Here is an 18,957-nt window from a genome sequence, read left to right as displayed (position 1 = left end):
CGCAGTTTGAAAACCCATGAAATATAAATATAGCGTAGAGAATTCAACTTTATCGTCACGCAATTTCAACTGCAAATCCTAGTTACTGAATTATTAAAGATGTCTGAATGTATATATCAGTACTACACAGACCTGGATATTTATATTTAATTCCAGCACAGTCGCTGTGGTGCACCCGTGTCTTCGTTGTGCGTGTACAATGACAATAAAGGGCTATTCTGTTCTATTCATTCTATTCTATGCTAATGTATTAGGGGCTTGGACAGTGACTCTCTGGAGGTGTCTTGCATTAGAACAGCAGTGGATATTTCAGGTTGGGATCATTGTCATGTTTCTGGAGACAACATCTTAGGAGCTTCTTTTATTGTCTTGCTGAGGGAGGCTGCAGCCATTGGGGAGTGCCCCAGGTTTCTCAGCAGAGCTCTGTATAATCAGTGTGATGATGAACAGAATTAACAGAAGGTGTCAGTGATATTTAAACGGTGGCCAATTAGTGTATTTAAAGATTCACAGAATATGTTCTCAGTTATTTGGAGATTCTGGGCGGAGCCTTTCTGTGTGCATGTTCTCTTCTTTTTTCCGGGGACTCCAGCTTCCTCCCACAGTCCAAAGGCATGCAGTTAGTGGGGTTAGGTTAATTGGTAGCACTAAATTGCCCATATATGTGAATGTGAACCTGTTCAGGGTGGTACCTGCCTCATGCCCTATGGTAGCTGGGATAGGCTCCGGCACCCCCACGACCCTCATAAGGACAAGAGAAGAGAATGAATGGAACAGATATCACAGCAGACGTGGTGCAGTCTACAGTCTCCTTGGGACTAAAGTTAACATATCGAGGGATGTGCAGTTTCTGCACTTTTGCTTTGCAATAGGTTATTTTCTGGTGTGAATTAGACTCCTTGGACTTTGTGCTAACATTTAATCCTTTCTACTGATTCCTTGTTGAAAATGTATTTCAGGAAGTGTTTTCTATGCAAAACCTTGGTACAAACAAATATTGATCCATTAAAGTAAATTGCAGCATATGCAGGACTTCTAGCCTCAGCTAATTTTCAGACTTGACATGGTTAGGTTTTTAAAACGCAGTATTGTTGGACAGAGATGTGGAACCAGCAGTAAACAAAGTATAAGGCGGAAACAATGACTTTGATATTTTATTGATGTGTGTCTCAAATTTTCGCTGAGGGTCCCATATATGACCGGTTCATCAAGAATTTGTACACCACTTTTGATATTTGGATATATTCAGAGTTTAACACCCAGCATCAGTGTTGGATCTTTTACTGAAAGGAAGCAAATTCCAGCGGCCAGCTTAGTCCAGAGAACGGATGTTGTTACAGGAGCACACGATCCAGTCTGTGCTTTATCTGTCTGCATACTTTTGACCATGCAGGTGCACGTTTTTGGTAGTGACACAGAAGCTTAATGAGTATCGAAGTGCGTGTAGTATTGTGGCTCACTGCACTATAGTGTTTGCATATACGCACAGCTCCTAAGGCCATTAAGTAAGAACGGAAACTCTTTCCTGTTTTGGAACTTTCCTCCTGAAAGTCGTACTTTTTTGCCAGCTTCTTCCGAGCTATCTGCTGAACTTCACAGCAGTACTGAAGGGAGTTACTGTTTTTTCCTCCAATGTACCTTATGTGCTTGTGTAATCTTTATTCATCTCTTTACAATCAGTAGAAATGCCCGAGTTGTCAGCGAGCATCATGTATTTGGCCGAGTCTCAGGTGGCTCTGATTTCCCAGCAGGCCAGATGGCAGTGCTGTGTGGGCAGTGTATATGTGTGTGTCTGTCTTTGAGCATGTGTGTGTGTGGACGAGGGGCTGTGAGAAGAGGGCCAGCAGCCTCATGAAGGGAGGATTGCTCACACTCTGGCTCTGTCCTCTGTCCCCGTGCAGCTGTGCTTCTCCGTCCAACTTGAACTTTTAATTTGTTCAATATGTGGCAGAGGACACCGAGTAAAACAGAACACATGTCTGGTGGCTGAGGCTCGACAGGCAGAGACTCGAAGGGGAGGATGACACCGCGCGGAGTTGTTTTTTAACATGTCGAAGTCTGCTGCTTCCGGGAGATCGTGGATTTCATAAGGGAATAGTTCACACCTTTTTTTTAATCAAGCGTTTGCTTTCTTGTACTTGGGTTTGAACCAACGCTGCACAAATACACAAGGTGGCTGCGTGTTCTTAAAAGTCTCAAACATTTACTAATAAAAAACTTAAAAAGTATTAAATCGATTTGAGTTCACGTCACGTGGATATGTGTTCAAGTTTGTAGGAACGTCACCGTGTGAATTTCCAGCACACAGTGGTGTTAGTTAAAGTTTATATGGACTCTTCTGGTCTTTTTGTCTAATGGTAACAGTGGGATGCTTAATTCACGTAGCTTAAACATCTTAAAAATACAAAAATCTCATCCTGCAGGTCTCTGAGGCAAATTATATTTGCTCCTGCTTTAGACGCACTGATACAGTCTGATTCTGCATTATTGCCAGTTAATTTTTCCTGGTTTTTTTTATAACAAATAAATTGAAATTGTTATAAAACACAACAGATTAAATTGCACCTTTATTTCTCTTCAGATCGCTGCTGTCAGTGTGATTTAAAAAGTGGATGTTTACATTTTTTGTTGGGCTCACAGAAGTCTTAAATAAGGTTTAAGAAAAGAGCTTAAATTAAGTTAAATCAAGTTAATCCATAATGTAACTCAGGAAACAACAACATGGTCACATGGTATCGGATTTGTCTGTTTTTGGTGTTTTGTTTATGAAAACTCAGCAGATTACTAAAACTAAGCAGCTTATAGCTTAGTTCAGAAACCCTAAAGAATTGATTCCTTGATTTTTTTGAACATGGAAGGAAACTTTGCATTCATCTTTCATAAAATTTCTGTCCCTGAAGAACCTTCGTATTTATTAGTTAACAGGATACCCGGTGAATCCTCATCCGTTGGATGGTAGCATATATCCATCCCTGTACAGCATCTACTTAAAGTCAAAGTGTGAAGTGTAGCAGTCTCACGAAAGAATAAAAAATCACTGGTGTCTAATCCTTACTTCATATTATCTCATTCAAAACATATTGATTTAAAGAGGAGCCGTGAATCAATCAGGAAAGTTATCAGTGTTTGTTATCGATATCTCTGACCCAGAGAGGGAACACGGACTCGGGACTAGATTGGTCATGACAGGAATATTAAAATAGTCATTGAATTAGTCTTAAAATGCTTATTTATCCTTGATCTCATCAGCACAGGATAGTGTGTAATGCACTGCAATGCAAAGGCAGTAAGGCCCTTTAATACAAGGGAGGAGGGGCAGGCAGTTCAAATGTGGTGCACTGATATTAGTTTCCTGCACAAACAGAACAAACATGAAAAATATGAAATGAAGTCCTGAGCAAACTCTGCCTGCTAAAGCTAAAATGTCATAAGTCTCTCACCAATATGTAATTTAATTTGAGAGAATGATCTTCACACAATAGTGAAATAGTTCAGAGAGGATATCAAGTAATATTTTGGCTTTTACACTGAACCTCTGGGGACTCCTGTGGTTTCTGGAGGAAGGATGTTGAGGCCTCAGTGTGACGGACTAGACGTACTTGTTCATCCCAGAGACGTGCGGTTGATTTGTGGTGTGGTATCTGCTGAGGTGAGGAAAACAGCCTCCTGTGTTTGTTGCCATCTGAAAGTGATGTGATGGAGGTGACTAGGGATGGGTATCGAAAACCGGTTCTTGTTGAGAACCGGTTCCCACTGTTTCAATTCCTTGGAATCGTTTGCCACTTTTAAAAACGATTCCCTTATCGATTCCAGTCGCCCCGAATGACGTCATCACGTTGAGTAGCGTCTTTTACCCAGTAGGAAACACGGCGCCTGAGCGGCACAAACGCTCAAAAGTTTGGTTACACTTTATGAGAAAGGATGACAACAGGGCAACGTGCAATACTTGCAAAGTAGAGATTTCATCAAAGGGAGGAAACACTATGAACATGCAAAAGCATTTGCTCAAAAAACACGCGATTGCTTTCAACGAATGTCGTGTTTTTGATCCGCTCCGGACTAGCGAAGCTCAACCCAGCAGCAGCGGTAGCGTTTCCACGTCCTCTCCCGTTAATACTGCAGGTAACTAATCAATTAGCATTGCATATTATGTTAGCGCGATTTACCTTATTACAAAACCTGCTATTACTGTGCGTTGCATTTAGATAACCATGATGAGAGAGACAGAGTCTGGCTGGCTCAGATGCTGGCAGTTCTCGCTGCAGTCTACCGGTAGCGTCTCCTTTCAGGCCAGGATAGACGAATGTCACCGAGCAGTGTCTAAGTTTGTGGTCAAAGGCTTGCACCCATTTGCCACAGCAGATGTCCCTGATTTCACTTTGGTAAGTGAATGTGTTTAATTGTAGGCAGGACATTACTGGATATTCTTGTGTAATTGCTACAGAATAATTTATGTTAAACTTTGTTATTGCTACAGGAGAATATTTATTTTATTATTTTACATATACATTTTTTTTCCTGGGGACCCTGTGACACCCCATTGAAGAGCCGTAGGCTGTGGCTCTCTTAAGATCTCACTGTTGGGTTTGTAAGGCCATGTTACTCCTAAATTTCTATCTTGTTCAAAGAGAAGATATAAAACACAGTTCTAAGCTAATCGACCTTAGTGTTCTCCTTTTAAAAAAAAAAAAGAATCGATAAGAGAATCGATAAGGAATCGAATCGTTAAACAGAATCGAAAATGGAATCGGAATCGTTAAAATCTTATCAATACCCATCCCTAGAGGTGACTGTGTCAAAGTAACATGTACGCGAAGTGTAGTTTTATTTTTCATCTCTCTGAGGCAGCGGCACGACTGTTGGACAGTCTCCTCACTTTTATTTTGATAGTTTAGTTCCTGATGACCACCTGTGGTACATTTAACAAACACACTGTTAAATTCGCTGTCGTTGCTGTATTCAGACCCATGTAGACGTCTCTGATCTCTCGTCTCTCGGTCGGACAGACTTTAACTCCATCATCTTGAGCTGCAGAGCAGTAAAGAAACTTTTATCACCAGCTCCGGTCCAAGATGGTGGAGGTGGTGTCCGAAAACCGGATCAGGAAGTTACCGATATGAGGAAGCTGATTGTTGCTTTGTTATTTATTGTTACAAAGGATTTATGATATTCTCTAAAAATGTATTTAAAGATTTTGGGTGCACATGCTACTGCTTCATATACAGCGAACATGTTTCATTGGGACAAGTCTCTTATTTAGTGGTTTAAATTTTGCAGACGATCGATGGATACAATATTTCATAAGTGTCAGAAGCATTTGTCGCAGTCGTGTTGGACGTGTGATCTTTCTCATTGTTAGGGTCACTACTCTGACATATGATGTGTGCATCATGAAAAACCGCGGCCTGACCTCGTGCCACACGTGGTCACTGTAAGAGAAATGCAACATGCATAACTGTACGCGAGTACTTTGCAGTATGAATTTGCTGCTCAGCTTATTAACATTTTGTCTCAACCAGAGACGAGTGTTGGAATAATGAGTGATGAGTGTTGCTGTTGGATTAAGTAAGCCCTAGATTAACTAAGCTACTGTATACGCTGCAAAGCCCTAATGTGGAAAAAAAGTCTCTGTTCTGGTAATAAAATCTTTCAAAGCCTGTAGCTTATCACTGCAAAATAAGCATCTTGCAACTGGATTACAACTCTCATGCTTGCAAGTGTTTTCACACTACAGTCCAGATGGGAGATTCGTTCTGTAACCTAAATGGATTCTTCTTTTCGTGCATCTTCTTTTTTTTGGTTTCTGATATTGTAAATGTGACAAACTATACAATCAATTAATACACCAAGCCAATACAAACATTTGGAAAGCAGCTAAATCTCCATCAGCTGTGTTTATTTCCAGCAATCTCCCAAAAACGCCGATGGAAAAACATTTCAAACTTGTTCTGACAAACCCAAGTTTTTCTTTAGCTCATAAATCATTGACGGTTTTCAAGTTATTTGCTTAATTAGTGCAAGAAAGTCTGGAATGCATGCTCAGGTTTGTTTTATTCCAGCCAACAGGGGGACCCAGAAAGTTGTCACGGTGTAAGTCCACCCTTGTTGCGCGTGTCCCAAAACCCTGCACATTCAGGAAAGTATTCAGCAGTGAACGGAAAATAATATTTTCCGCTTCTTTAGTGAAATGAAAGCCGGGTCCGCAGCTGTGCCGGCTTACTAAAAGCATTTCATGCACAAACATTTCAAACGCTTCAGACTCCAGGTTCATCTGTGTTCATGTCAACAGCAGACACAGTTCACTCTAAAGAAGTTCGCGAGGACCCGAGTGATTGTGTGCAGATATTGCTTTTAAATAGAAAGTTGACTCTGGAAACAGTTGCAGTGCACACACACACACACACACACAAGTTATGAAAGCCGGTTTGCTAAAGCCAAAGCTTTCTGAGGTCATGTGACATTTCTTGAAGAGTTTACACAACCTCAAGTCATCCCCTCTCCAAGTTGATGTCAGTAGTCAATGCATATACACATGCAAACATACAGTATACAAATGCAGTAAATGAAAACACTGAAATAATAAAAAAGTAGACAGGGACACCTTAAATATTGCAGTTTCATATTACTGAAAGGCACCGAGATGTAAAACAGGAGTGCTGTGAAGTTTAAACCTCACGCAGACATGTGGCAGCCAATCTGTGGTTCGAATTTGTTGTGAAAATGCACGACTCGAGCACAAAAAGAAGGAAAAGTACTGCTCCTTAAATTCCCTGTTAGTTCACTGAAGCTTTGCTGGTTATGATTTGCAGGCTCGTTTAATAGCAAGAAAAAAAAATCTCGCAGAGTTTAGTCGCCACTAACAGTTTGCAGAGTCTCACAACCTCGTGCAGCAGAGATCTCCAAAGAGTTGTGGGGGACTCGAGCTGCTCAGGGTGTGAACGCTGCGAGAGATGAGAGTCAAAATCACACATGCAAACACGCGCACACCAATTCACTTCTGGAGCTGTGCCTCAAGTAACGAGCCGACAGTCCAAGTGACAAACATGTTGTCTGAGGACTGGACGAACGTGGACCTCTGCGGCTCCTCTCCGCACGCCGCGAAGGCCTCCTAACACGGCTGCGGCGTAGGTGGCGACGGCCCCGATCAGATTATTATTCCTTCCACTTTGGAAGTTTTTGTTCTCGTGCTGAGAGTCTCGCAGAACAAAACTGTGAGTAAATGGTGCGTAAATCCTGTGATTTTTATGGTGTTTTACCTCTACGGTACGTTAAAAATTATCACAACCTTAAAGCGTTTATTTTGTTTATTTAATATATTTATTAATTTATTGCAAGCTGTTTCCATTAGTTTCAATTGAAAGCCAGCGGGGGGTGTCTGTAATGAACCTTATTAATCTCAGTCTTCATTTGGATTTGATGACCCTCTCTGACCCACTCCCCCCTCCTCTCGTCTCTCCACCTCCCCGTCTGACTAATCCGACCGTCCATCCGCGGTCACGCTGCCGTCCGTCTGATGAGCCTTCACCGACGCTCCGTGCTGACATATTCAGACTATTGTTCTGCCGCTGCGGGTGGCACAGGTGGGCCTCCGTCTCTCCAACATGGCCCAGTTACAATGCAGCGCTCCCTGCCAAGTCAGGCCCCGTTCATCCGGGAACAGGGGAACTGGAATGGGTTTGACCGTATTGTGCTGCACCTGCTTCGCCCTCGCACCATATCCCCCTGCTTCGCCTGCCATTCTGCCACTGCAGAGAACGCTTCTTCCCTCGCAAGCCCCCGCAACGTAAAACCCGTAAAATCCACTGAACTTAGCCGCTCTGATGGCCGCGGCCAAAACAGCATCTGATGTGCCTTATTTGTTGACTGTGTGAGATTAGTTGCAGAGGGTACACGTCGAGGGGCTTATCATGCAGAGATGGAGCAAAGCCCCCACCCCTCCACCAAACACCCACCAGCCTTGCCAAATAATGAGAAATGGAAGAATCTCCAGCTTGTCTAAAGCCCTTGTCACAGTCGGTCCGTGCACACTTCTGCTCCCGAGCCAGACTGTAGAGCAGATACTGTAAGAGCTCCGGGACCAGAGGAGCTGGCTGCTGAGCTCCACATTCAGCAGGCAGCTCGGGAGCCAAAGTCCTGGTCATTTTTGTCCGCCGTGCCTCAATAGGAAGCATCCACCTGGACGGCGTTAGGCCTGCATGTGAAAGAATGTGCTTTTGTTTCCACAGAAGGAGAAAGAAGCAGCTGTAGCGCTCGAACATGTGCACGTGTCACCGTGTCGGTACAAATGCAGCGCAGGAAATGAATCGGGGCCTTTCAGATGAAATCTTCAAAGCGTTTCAGCTGCCTCTGTGTTGAAAAGCAGAAATAAAATGTTCATCTACTCTTTGCTGCTGTGAGTCAGTGAGCTGCTCTTCCTGCAGAGCAATGCAGCCGTGCAGAAATCCTGATTTTATGAACCCTGCCAGCCGCAGTACCTGTTCATGAGTTTTGCAGGACTTGCATAAAAAGCAGGCTGGTTTTTTTTCTTCTTCTTTAAGCTCATAAATCCCATAAAGGTTTGATTTAGGGATTAATTTCCAGAAAAAATCAAATGTATAGAACTCAATCGATCATGTTAACGATGGGATTACAGAAACTTTCCACACAGGCAGCCCAGGAGCGCCCTCGACCTCAGAAAGTTAAGGGTCCAAACTGTACTCTTGTTATTCTTGAATGTGTGAATTGACCATTCGCCAAACCTAAACGCCAAAAACTCCATGCAGAAGATCAGGAGATGTTTACATGCTGGATTTTCCTGTTTACTCTCCTCTTGTGCAGTTGGTCTGTGGCCTGTGACCTCTTGGCCTGTGTTTGAACCAGATCTCTCGCCTCCCAGAGGGCGCCAGCTTTGCGTAATAAAGAATCAGTGAAATTACAGAACAACCCAGTAAAACAATGAGTGAAAGACAAATTCCACAGCTAGCATCAGTGAATGAAGTGTAGCTGAGCACCTGGATGATGCTGGAGTCAGGCTAAAGGAAACACACAGAGAGAGAGAGAGAGAGAGAGGAGGCTCACGCAGGCAGAGATGTGAGGATGGAGGCTGACGGGCTGCTGGGGATTCGCTGTGCGAGAGCTCCCTCTTGGTGCCAGTCAGCCTACTGTTAGTGAGCAGGGCGCTGCTGCACAGAGAGGCTCAGGCAAAGCTACAAACACACAAGATAAAACAAAGCACAGGGACGACTGAGATCTCTTTTATTTTGAGCTTACTTTATTTTTAAAGCACTGCTGCAGGGTCACCAGTTGATTCTTCGTTTGATTGAAGCTGAGACAAAGATTTCAGCTCGGTGTAGATTTTGTTTCATTTGATTTATTCTGAATATCCATCCCGGTGTGTTTACACGCGCTCTGTGTGTGTTTATGAAAATCTTCTTCAGTTTGGTTTTTTGTTTTGTTTTTTTTGTGCGTGGGGAAGGGGATTGTTTTGTGAGACCTATAGCAGTATTTTGTAATATAATCGCAATATTGATTGATTTGTTTTGCTGTCTGAATTATACTTTTCTTTTTACCAATTTAAAGAATATATAATATGTATAGAAATATCTCCCACAGGAATACATGTTTTCAAATTCTGCAAATTCAAAATCAAATGCAAATCATTTTATTTAATATTAAGACATTTTAAAAAAAAATGTGTAATTTGCTTGAAAAACTGCAGTAAAATGCAAAGTGGACGTTTATTACTAAAGTTTTAATCCTCTCGGTGTGTGTGTGTGTCATTTTCAGGGCCGGTGTGTTAATTTCAGCCGTGTGCAGCACGCGTAAAACAGAAGAAGAAGAACTACTGTGTGAAAACCAGCATGTGCTGATTGCTGTGGACAAGAGAAGAATTTCAGGTTGCTCTCAAAGACGTGTAGCCCTGCAGCTAAAACCACTATCTGTTCGCTCTGCTTCACTTTGTGCACAAAGTTTCCCCCTCTGGTTCTTTTTCCTCTCTGCAGTTTTAAAAATCACACAAGGGGAGAACGATAGTGCTCTAATTTTCATTTATTAAGTTATTTACTAGATTTTCCTCAAACCAAATCTTTTTATTTAATAAAAAAAGGCCAAAGCAGGAATGCAGCGTGCCCCAGAACTTAGCACTCAGACACGGTTAGCTTTTCATGCGCACCAAAGGCTTAACATATTCTGACCATATTGCAGCTTCTGTGAAAAACCTCATTTCGTGGACACAGACAGAAGCTATCTTTAAAAAAAAAAAGAAAAAAACATGGAGGAAGGGGCTGTTTGCCTTTGGCGTGGAAGTCGGAATAATCCCAGCGGGCCTCGCAAGTGCAGAAGTCCACTGCCTTTTGGCAATGTCTCATCACGACTCCTCTCCAACTTCGGCTGTGCTGGATGCCTGGCGGCTGCCCTTTGACTGGTTTATCTTGTCATTTTAACACTGAGAAGTGCACACGCATGACAAATTGTAGACAGGATGCCCCAAGGTATTGGAAGCCAGCAAGACTTTGCCCCTTTAGTTTTTTGTTTTTTTTTAATACACCTTCCTTTCATTATGCACTCGGGACAAGGAAATTAATAGAGCGTTATTCGACCGCAGGACAGCCTCCTGACCGGGGTGATCTCCAGCTAGGTTTGAGGGATTGATGCCTTTAAGACCTTGACATGGCGCTTGGTGTTTTTTGCCCCTGTTTTCAGTTCAGTCTGCTCCCTGCTCAGTAAGGCGTAGCACATCACAAACCATAAACAGGCCTATCAGTTAAGAGTTTTAAGATATAGATGCGGCTGCCTCGACACTGCCCGACTCTCCGTCTCAATTCTCCGAGGGCTCCCGAGCTGCGTCGCAACTCGCTAGTTCGCTCAGCAGCAGAATATCAAAGTTTAATTAAAATAATTAAAGGCAACAGCAAGCAGCAGCCTGTGAAGACCTGGCTGTCTGTTTTTTATGCCTTTTGACATTGAATGACCTATTACCGCGTTATTCACAGGAAAAAGAGGACACGGCGCCACGGTGACGGTGCACCGCGTCCAAAACGTAAACCCAAAGCAGCGGATGCGATGGACGGATAAGTATTGTTCATTTCCAGAAATTATTTCGTCCCCCTCCCCTTCCTCCGCCCCAACCCAAAAAGGAAGGGATATGTACTTAAATATATTGTGGATTTCTCAAGCGCGCTGTCACGACGCCAATCCCAAATGATGTTAGTGTGAGCGGAAACACTGTGGGGGAGGAAAGGGGGCAGCAGCTGAAGAAAAAGGCTCGAATGATCCAGTCACTTTGGATACCGTACTTCAGACGCAAAATGGATATTCGAGTCGAAACCTGACAAAGCGTGCCGGCTTTGACGGGAAGCGGTATAGACAATGACCAGTGGCTGGGTCAGTGGGATGTCTCTGTGCAAGCAGGGAAGCTTATCAAATGACACTAAAAATAAGTTCAACAACCATCAAGTTTGAGGGGGAACGGGCGAGCGTCTCGCATTCGGTGGGCACGAGGGTGCGTGAGACGGGCGGCGAGCAGCACGCCGGACTAATTATTCCTTTGTTTCCTCTCCGTCCCGATCGGAGGGACATAAATAATTCTGAATCGAATCCTCGGGGTGCGCTGGTATTTATGTTCGACTTAAACGCTTTTAGCCTCTTGCATAATTTTGCAGGCTGACATTTAATAGGCTCATCAGCTCTGGACTTGCAGGGGACGGAGAAATTTTAGCACTTAGATCTTGTCTTCTTTATGTAGCGACCGAGAGCACGGGAATATTATTAACCCAAACTAATGAGATATTTACATAGCAGTCACAACACAACTCATCCTGCTTACAGCATGTCACAAGTCACCGCTGCGTCCCCTCCCCACACCACATACGCCGTTGTTGTACATTTAGAGGTAACAAATCAAATTTGCTTGTACCGCTCTGTAAATTAATGCTTTTTTTAAAATAAATGCAAGTATTTTTGTACTTTTTTTAAAACATCTTTACAACAACTTTAAACTTCACATTTTGATTTTTGTCCACTTTTAACAAATTCCGGCTTCGGTTCGATATGCATGCACAACTTTCTGTATCGGCTCATTTCATGTGCAGAATTGTAAATTATCATTTTAATATCTTCAAGTCTTTTTTTTATATTCACGTAGAACCTTAAAGACCAAGTTCGACTTGCATTCGTGTGAGCCGCTGCATCTTCTTTTGTTTTTAAAGCTTTTCTGAGTTTTACACTGTTTTTATTTTTAATCTGATTTTTTTCTGTCACTGTTGTACACTCTGCAGTCTGTTGTATCAAATATACATTCAACAAAAAAGTGAACAGTGTTTTTGTGTGTGTGTGTTTTTTCTTCCTCTTTCTCTCTTTTTAACACATGTGTGCTGGTAGGGGTGGTCATGCTAAAGGCTATCTTTAATTGGGCCCTTACAGATTTATAGGGCCCGACAGGGAACATGATTATACAGAGTGTGTGTGGACAGAGTGGACAGTGTGCAGCCTCTCCCCCTGTGAAGTCAGTCACCGGAGGCACACACACACACACACACACACACACACACACACACACACACACACACACACAAAATCCCTTCAAGGTCTTCAACGCCCCAAAAATGAGGTCTTCCATTTAGTAAAAAATATGCGCTCGTACACCTTCTGCTTTATCCACATTTGCATGCTGTGACAAGATGCCAGCTGAGGTGTGTGTATGTGTGTGTACGGGTCAGTTTGTGTGTGTGTGTGTGTGTAGGCTGTATATACAATAACCCCAACGCCATGTTGAGGAAGGATTTGTTGTGTCATGAAAACACTTTTTTTCTTAGTTTAGATGCTTCACTCATGAGTGTTGTTCAGCAAAATCTGATTTTGAATGTCCTTTCTGGTATTTTAAACATCGAGAAATAATCTTGTGCAGTCCACGAGTCAGTTTTGAAGTATAGTAAAGATGTTACTTATTCATAAAACTGAAATTGTCTTCAGATACCAGAATTTTCTTAGTAAAAACCCTTTTTTTAAAAATGAATCAACTTTTTTTAACGTTACAAATAGTCGAACCAAAATACTCTCAGCTGTTCACATGAGGTTGTAAAGTCATAACAACTGTGTTTGTGTGTTGTTGTTGGTTTGTGTTTTGTTTCTTTCTAGAAAATCATAAAAAAACAAGTCAAATTTCATGAAACTTGATGTAGAGACGGAGGATGAACGAATCTATTCAAACGGCACAAACGGGGCGCAGTTTATTTAAACCTGCATGTCTGCACATCGAGCTTTTACTTTAATCTATCAAAAGTAAAAGTCAGCAGAATGTTGTTAAAGTACTGAACAGACCCGCACGCTGTTTACTGAATTTATAAATGTAGCAGTGATCATCATCTAACAGTCGAACGAGATCTTTAAAGAGTCTCGATTTCTTTTTCCTCTGAAACAAAAACACAGGATTAAGACTAATTAACACTGATTTAATTTAATTGTAATTATTTATTATATCCTTATAGAGCGATTTTTTGTCTTCTGCCTATGAGATCAGATTAACTTTGTTGATCCCACACAAAGGAATTAAAGTAAAAGCAGTTTCAGTGTTCAGAAAAAATAAGTAGATGGAAGATGATGCCACTGGGGAATTAATGTTTTCTGAATAACTGACTAATCAATCGTTAAAATTAAAAGTATTCAAAACGTCCCCAGTTATATAATCACAACACACACAAATGCATTGACATATTGACAGCAATAAAATAGGAGTCACAGTCTGATCATTTCCTTTCAAGTAACTGAAATCTGACAATTTTTACAAAGACACTGAAGAAAAACTCACTTATGGCCTTTAATTGTTGATTAGTCAAAAAGATTTTCTTTTAAAGAAAAAAACCTCTACATGCAGCATAATTCAATAATGAACTAAATCATGAGAAGACTCTCGCCCCTTCACTTAGCTTTTAGAAAACAGAGACATTAGAAATCATCTTTTTCCTAAAAATGAAATCGCACAACTCTACAAACAGCTTTAGTGAAATATCAGCTCGTCTGCTCTGTTTACCGTTGTGCTTAGGACGGCAGCTACACGCGGGGTTGTTTTAAACAGAGCAGGCTGCAGGAAGCACTTGGTGATAATCTGACTTTAGTATTCAGCCCATAAAAGTTGACATTTCTAGACTGAAGTCTGGTGTATGACGACTTCCTCCACAGGGTGGGTTTATGTAGAAGCTGGCCTCTGATTTTAAACTGCAAACATCAGATATTTATATAAAACACATTGAAATAAAGGAATGAATTAAAAGATAATAACTACAGAAGTAGAAACTGGCAGGCATGACTAATCTAACTGCAGGTAAAGATGTGGTGATGATCAAAATTACATTTTTGCATTTTAATTGTTTTTTTTTAATACTAGCAAATTAATTTGTAGGATATTACAAAACACGTGTTCTACCTCAGCCTCGCTCTAACTGGATGAACACTGCTGCTGTTTCAAACACGATGCAGTTTCATTTTGTTAATTTATAAAGTTTTTTTTCCTTCTTCCTGCATTTTGCATGATGAATTTCCTCCTTTATTCTTTTTTTTCTCGGTTTGTGTTCATCAGTAATGAACGCTGTGCAAGATCACATAAAAATGTGAGTCCGAGTTTCTAGCAAACACCAGCTGAATGTCTTCACACAGAAGGGGTAAAAAAAAATCACTTGAGATGAAATAAGTCCAACGTTCGAGTTGGCTATCCTTCTGGGAAAATTGAGCCGTCATCAGAGCTACCAACAAGACCTAAAAAGCCTTTTTTTATCATTATGAAGGCTGTGTAGCCATTGATCTGTCTTAAATACAAACAATAAAACACATAAATGAAAAGAAGAAGAAGAAAAAACAAAATGCAACTGCAGCGATGCAGAGTTTGTCTTCCAAAAACACTCTTCACACATTTTTCACTCATCTGCTTTATTGCCTTTACTTCACTGGAGCCGCTTTATATACCATGCTGTCATTCAAGCTTATACATCATGTGCTATGTAAATGGACTCGGTGCATATGAACACACTGCTATACTAGAACAAACAAAATAGTTTGGAGATGAAAAGACATCTGAGAGGAGAATAAAGCAGCCGATTTACCCAAAAGATGTCGTGTGTTTAAAGAAGCTTAGATGCTGCACATATTCTTCATTTTAGCAGGAAAGAAATTCACAAATGCGTTACAAAACAGAAACATGAAGCGCTGTAGAGGAGAAGTGAATTTTGGTGGTAATTTTCTGACTGAACGCTGGAGAAATTCACGTCCTTCCACTGTAGCGGCGTCTGCCTGCAATTCACTATTGTATTTCAGATGGAAACTAACGTCGTGCTTGGAATAAAAGTGGCACATGAGGACAGCGGCATCCGAAGGTCTTTGCATTCTTCTATTTTTATATTAGCGCTTGCAGCCAAGAAAACAGCAAGCAAACTCCTAAATCCATCCTGATCTGTGCCACAAGGTTCTGTTTTCACAATTTGATGGAGGGGGCTTAGCTGCCATAAAATTTCAACCTCCACTTCCCCTGATAAAGTTTCTCTGGCAGGCAGCGAATGGACTTAAGCAGCTGTTGCCCCCCGAAAGCCCGTCTGGCTTCCCAGGTTATCCAGATTTGCACAGTTGTCTCTGAAATTCGGGTAACTGTGGGATCAAATGCTGCAGCGCTGCACAGCCGCTAACCTTTCAAAGCCCGAGCCCAGACCCTGTCAGATCCAGAGGGCCGTCCATCCGCCCTAAGAACAGCTTGTTAGAGTTGACAATTGATTTTATGCATTGTATTTCCGAGAGCATTACAACTAAATCCCCTTCTCAGGCGATATGGAGGGCTGCTGTTCACTGACGGCTATGGAAAATGCAGGTGGGAGGATTAAGAGAGCTTGACGGTTTGGGATTTCAGAGCTTTATCTTGATGCTCTTTCCTGTGAGCTTGCTGTGAATTTTTAAGCCCAATATACTATATATGCTGATAAAGATTTAGGACTCCTGTAAGATGATTAGAGTGTTGGTAATGGTGTACATTTATTTCAAGAGAACAGCAAAGTAGTGGAAAGCCACATATATGTAATGCAAGTCATAAAGCTTTAATGTGACGGAAGAGAAGAAAATACGTTGTGTGATTTTCCAGTGGCTTTAAGTGAATGTGGAAAACTGAGATGGAAGGTGCAACTACAGTGACTCAGTTCTGCTCTTAAATGATGTTATCCATCGAGACAAAAGCTCCAGGGCTGACAAACAAAGTGCCAAAAACATCATTTCACGTAGGTACCCGTGGTAAAATGCTTTCTGATTGTGCGTTTGACTTTTGTTTTGTTTAGTTTTTAATAAATAAGCCATTTGAACATTAGAAAGGCCTAAATCTGTGCATTACTACATAAATAGTCACTTTCAGCTACAGGTGGGTGCCATTTGCTTTACCTACCCTAGTTTCAGTTACATCTTGTTTGTGTTTGATGCATTTTGGAATATTTCAATGCAACTATTTGTCATATATGGCTTCCCATGCACTAATAGCACATTCCTCAGTCCTGCAGGTATTAGATCTCACCCTGGGTCTACACACCTAAATCACATGATTAGTTCATTACTAGGCCTCTGGAGAACTTCAAGACATGTTTTGGAGGTCATTTAGCCATTTGAATCAGCTGTGTTGGATCAAGAACCCTGCAGGACACCGGGCCGTGAGACCTGGAGTTGCCCACCCCTGGTATAGAAAGTGCTTCTCACCCCCATCTGGTCAAGGTGAATGGCTGCCCCTCCATGAGCCTGGTTCTGCTGGAGATTTCTTCCTGTTAAAAGGGAGGTTTTTGTTCCCACTGTCGCCAAATGCTTGCTCATACAGGGTCATCTGATTTCTCTGTATTGTTCTATACCTTAGAATATAAAACATATCGGCACTGTATACATTGAACTAAATTGCAGAAATGTTTGGGGGGCACTTGGCAGAAGTCTGATTCAACAGAAGTCTACAGGAAAACAACGCTTCTGCTCCCTTCATGTCTGGGGTCTTATCGGATATAACATCATGTTAAGTTTACATTAGAGTCAGAAAGGACAATTAAACAGGAAATGTGATTGACAATTACGCCATGAGCCTGCAGTCTTACTGTTTTTGTACAGTCGACCCTACCCTCGGTCATTTAATTACAAAACTCCAAAATGGTGAGGGCATTTATTTCATATACAGTCAATTATTAGCTGTAAACCAGCCGATTGTTCCCAGGCGGACAAAATACATCCAAAAATGAGCTCTGGTGGCACGTTGGTTTTCAGTCAGGTCCCTCACGTAGCTTCACAAAAGATAAGGCTATCACAGTGGCTATGTCCATCTTTATTAAACATTCAGTGTCCTTTGGAAGTTCCTTGCTAATGCTAACAAGCTAAGTCAGCAAGTTAGCCAAGTTAGCTAACAGCATTTTTATTTAAATAGCCTGAGGCTCCAAAACGGACAAAATGTTAAAATAAAATCAGGTTTAAAAACAGGACTCCGTACACCAGTGGGTAATATCAAGTTGGTTTTGTCTATTTTTCTTATTTAAGTTCTATATGAGTTCTATAACTGAATTTCCCGGAGGAACCCACCCGAGGGATTAATAAAGTTCTAATCTAATCAGTCTATAGTCTGTGGTTTCAGAGTGTTTTGCATCATTTTGCATCATGTGTGAAAAAATGGTTTAAAAAATACCATCTTGTATTTGACATAACATTTCAGTTGCCAAAATAGTTTAACACACATGCAGCCCTGTTAATGTTTAACTGTCTAATCAAAACAGGACTTAATGCATATCAACCCTTAAAGTATACTAGTACAAAAAACAAGTTCTAACTGTTAAATTCATTTAAATTAACATATGTACCATCTTTAAACAAAGATTAGTCGAGTAGAGGTCTACGAACTCTAAGTTCTTGTAAAGTGGTTCATGTTTATACATTAAAAGGCCATTTTAATTTAGTGTAGATACAGGAAATTTCTTTATAAAAGTCTTGAAGTAACAAACATTTTAATGCCATTTGCCATTTCATTGGCTACAGTTAAGAAAACCTTTCCATTTACCACTCAGGTGAAGTGACATGATAAGCAGGAGTTCCTGTGGAGTCTGCGTGTGCTTAGAGTGTGTGTTTAAAGTAAATCTCTATGATCAGTTTGCAAACGTGATAAATATTAAGCTAAGACTCTGGCAGTGGTGAGCGACATGACAAAAATCTTGTGTTGCTTTTTGAAATCGCTTGTGTGAAGTGTTTTTGAAGCTGTTCTAAAATGAGCAGATGGCCAACACATGCAAAAGGTTACGGATGCCATTTCTGTGCTTTGTTTCCCTCTCCAACCAATTTCTACTTATGCGGGGGGAAAAAGCTCTTTTCACAGTAGCCGGCATTTGCACCTACATTTGGGCTGTGCTACGTGAAGCTCCTGCTAGGTATGAAATAATGATGGCATAATATGTGTGTTGAAGCTCCACGGGGGCATATGTTGAGTCAGGCGGCCAGGGAGAGATCACCTGTCCGGCCGGAGGGGTCGGCAGGCCGTCTGGAGCCTGATAATGATAAACCTCCAACATACTGGCTGTCAGCTCATGGCAGGTCTTCTTTGAGCAGAAGATCCACGCAGGCAGCCGCGGTCGCTTCTGCTCCACGTCTGAACCCATACTGACCCACTACCCGCACTGATGGATGGCCCTCTGAGCCAATCGCGTGGGGCTCTGGGAGCCTGGGCTGAACCGATGGGGGTGGAGCTGCAGCAGACCCGGGTCGAGTCACCTTGCCAGCAGCGCTCTGCGTTGCATTTTAATGAAGGCAGAGGGGAACATTGGCTGGAGGTGTTTGTATGTAATCATGTCACATTTCCAAAGAGGCATGAGCAGAAGAGGCAGCAGATCGCCTCTGACTTCTCCAGCAGATGTTTGGAAATGGTGCTAATGTAGTGGATTATGTCTGTGGGTGAGCAAGCAGTGAGAAGCTCTGATACTAATGAGAACTGAGTTAACTTTGGTG

The 18,957-nt window shown here is 41.8% G+C and overlaps 1 protein-coding gene across 1 annotated transcript in view; it reads left to right on the top strand.

Moving 5' to 3' along the window:
• The window catches only part of antxr2a (ANTXR cell adhesion molecule 2a), an 81,173-nt gene extending 68,883 nt beyond the window's left edge, over positions 1–12,290 (top strand). Inside the window, exon 17 of the mRNA XM_085426435.1 lies at positions 9,766–12,290. Within this exon, the coding sequence (XP_085282561.1) occupies positions 9,766–9,804 (39 nt within the window). The 3' untranslated portion in view covers positions 9,805–12,290. The remainder of the gene's footprint in view (positions 1–9,765) is intronic.
• Positions 12,291–18,957: the final 6,667 nt, after the last annotated feature.

Source organism: Rhamphochromis longiceps, linkage group LG12 (genome assembly GCF_057381845.1).
Source record: "Rhamphochromis longiceps isolate RC_006_pf linkage group LG12, R_longiceps_female_GT1.1, whole genome shotgun sequence".
Lineage (NCBI taxonomy): Eukaryota > Metazoa > Chordata > Actinopteri > Cichliformes > Cichlidae > Rhamphochromis > Rhamphochromis longiceps.
The sequence above is the reverse complement of the archived record's forward strand: the minus strand, read 5'-3'. Positions and strand labels throughout refer to the sequence as shown.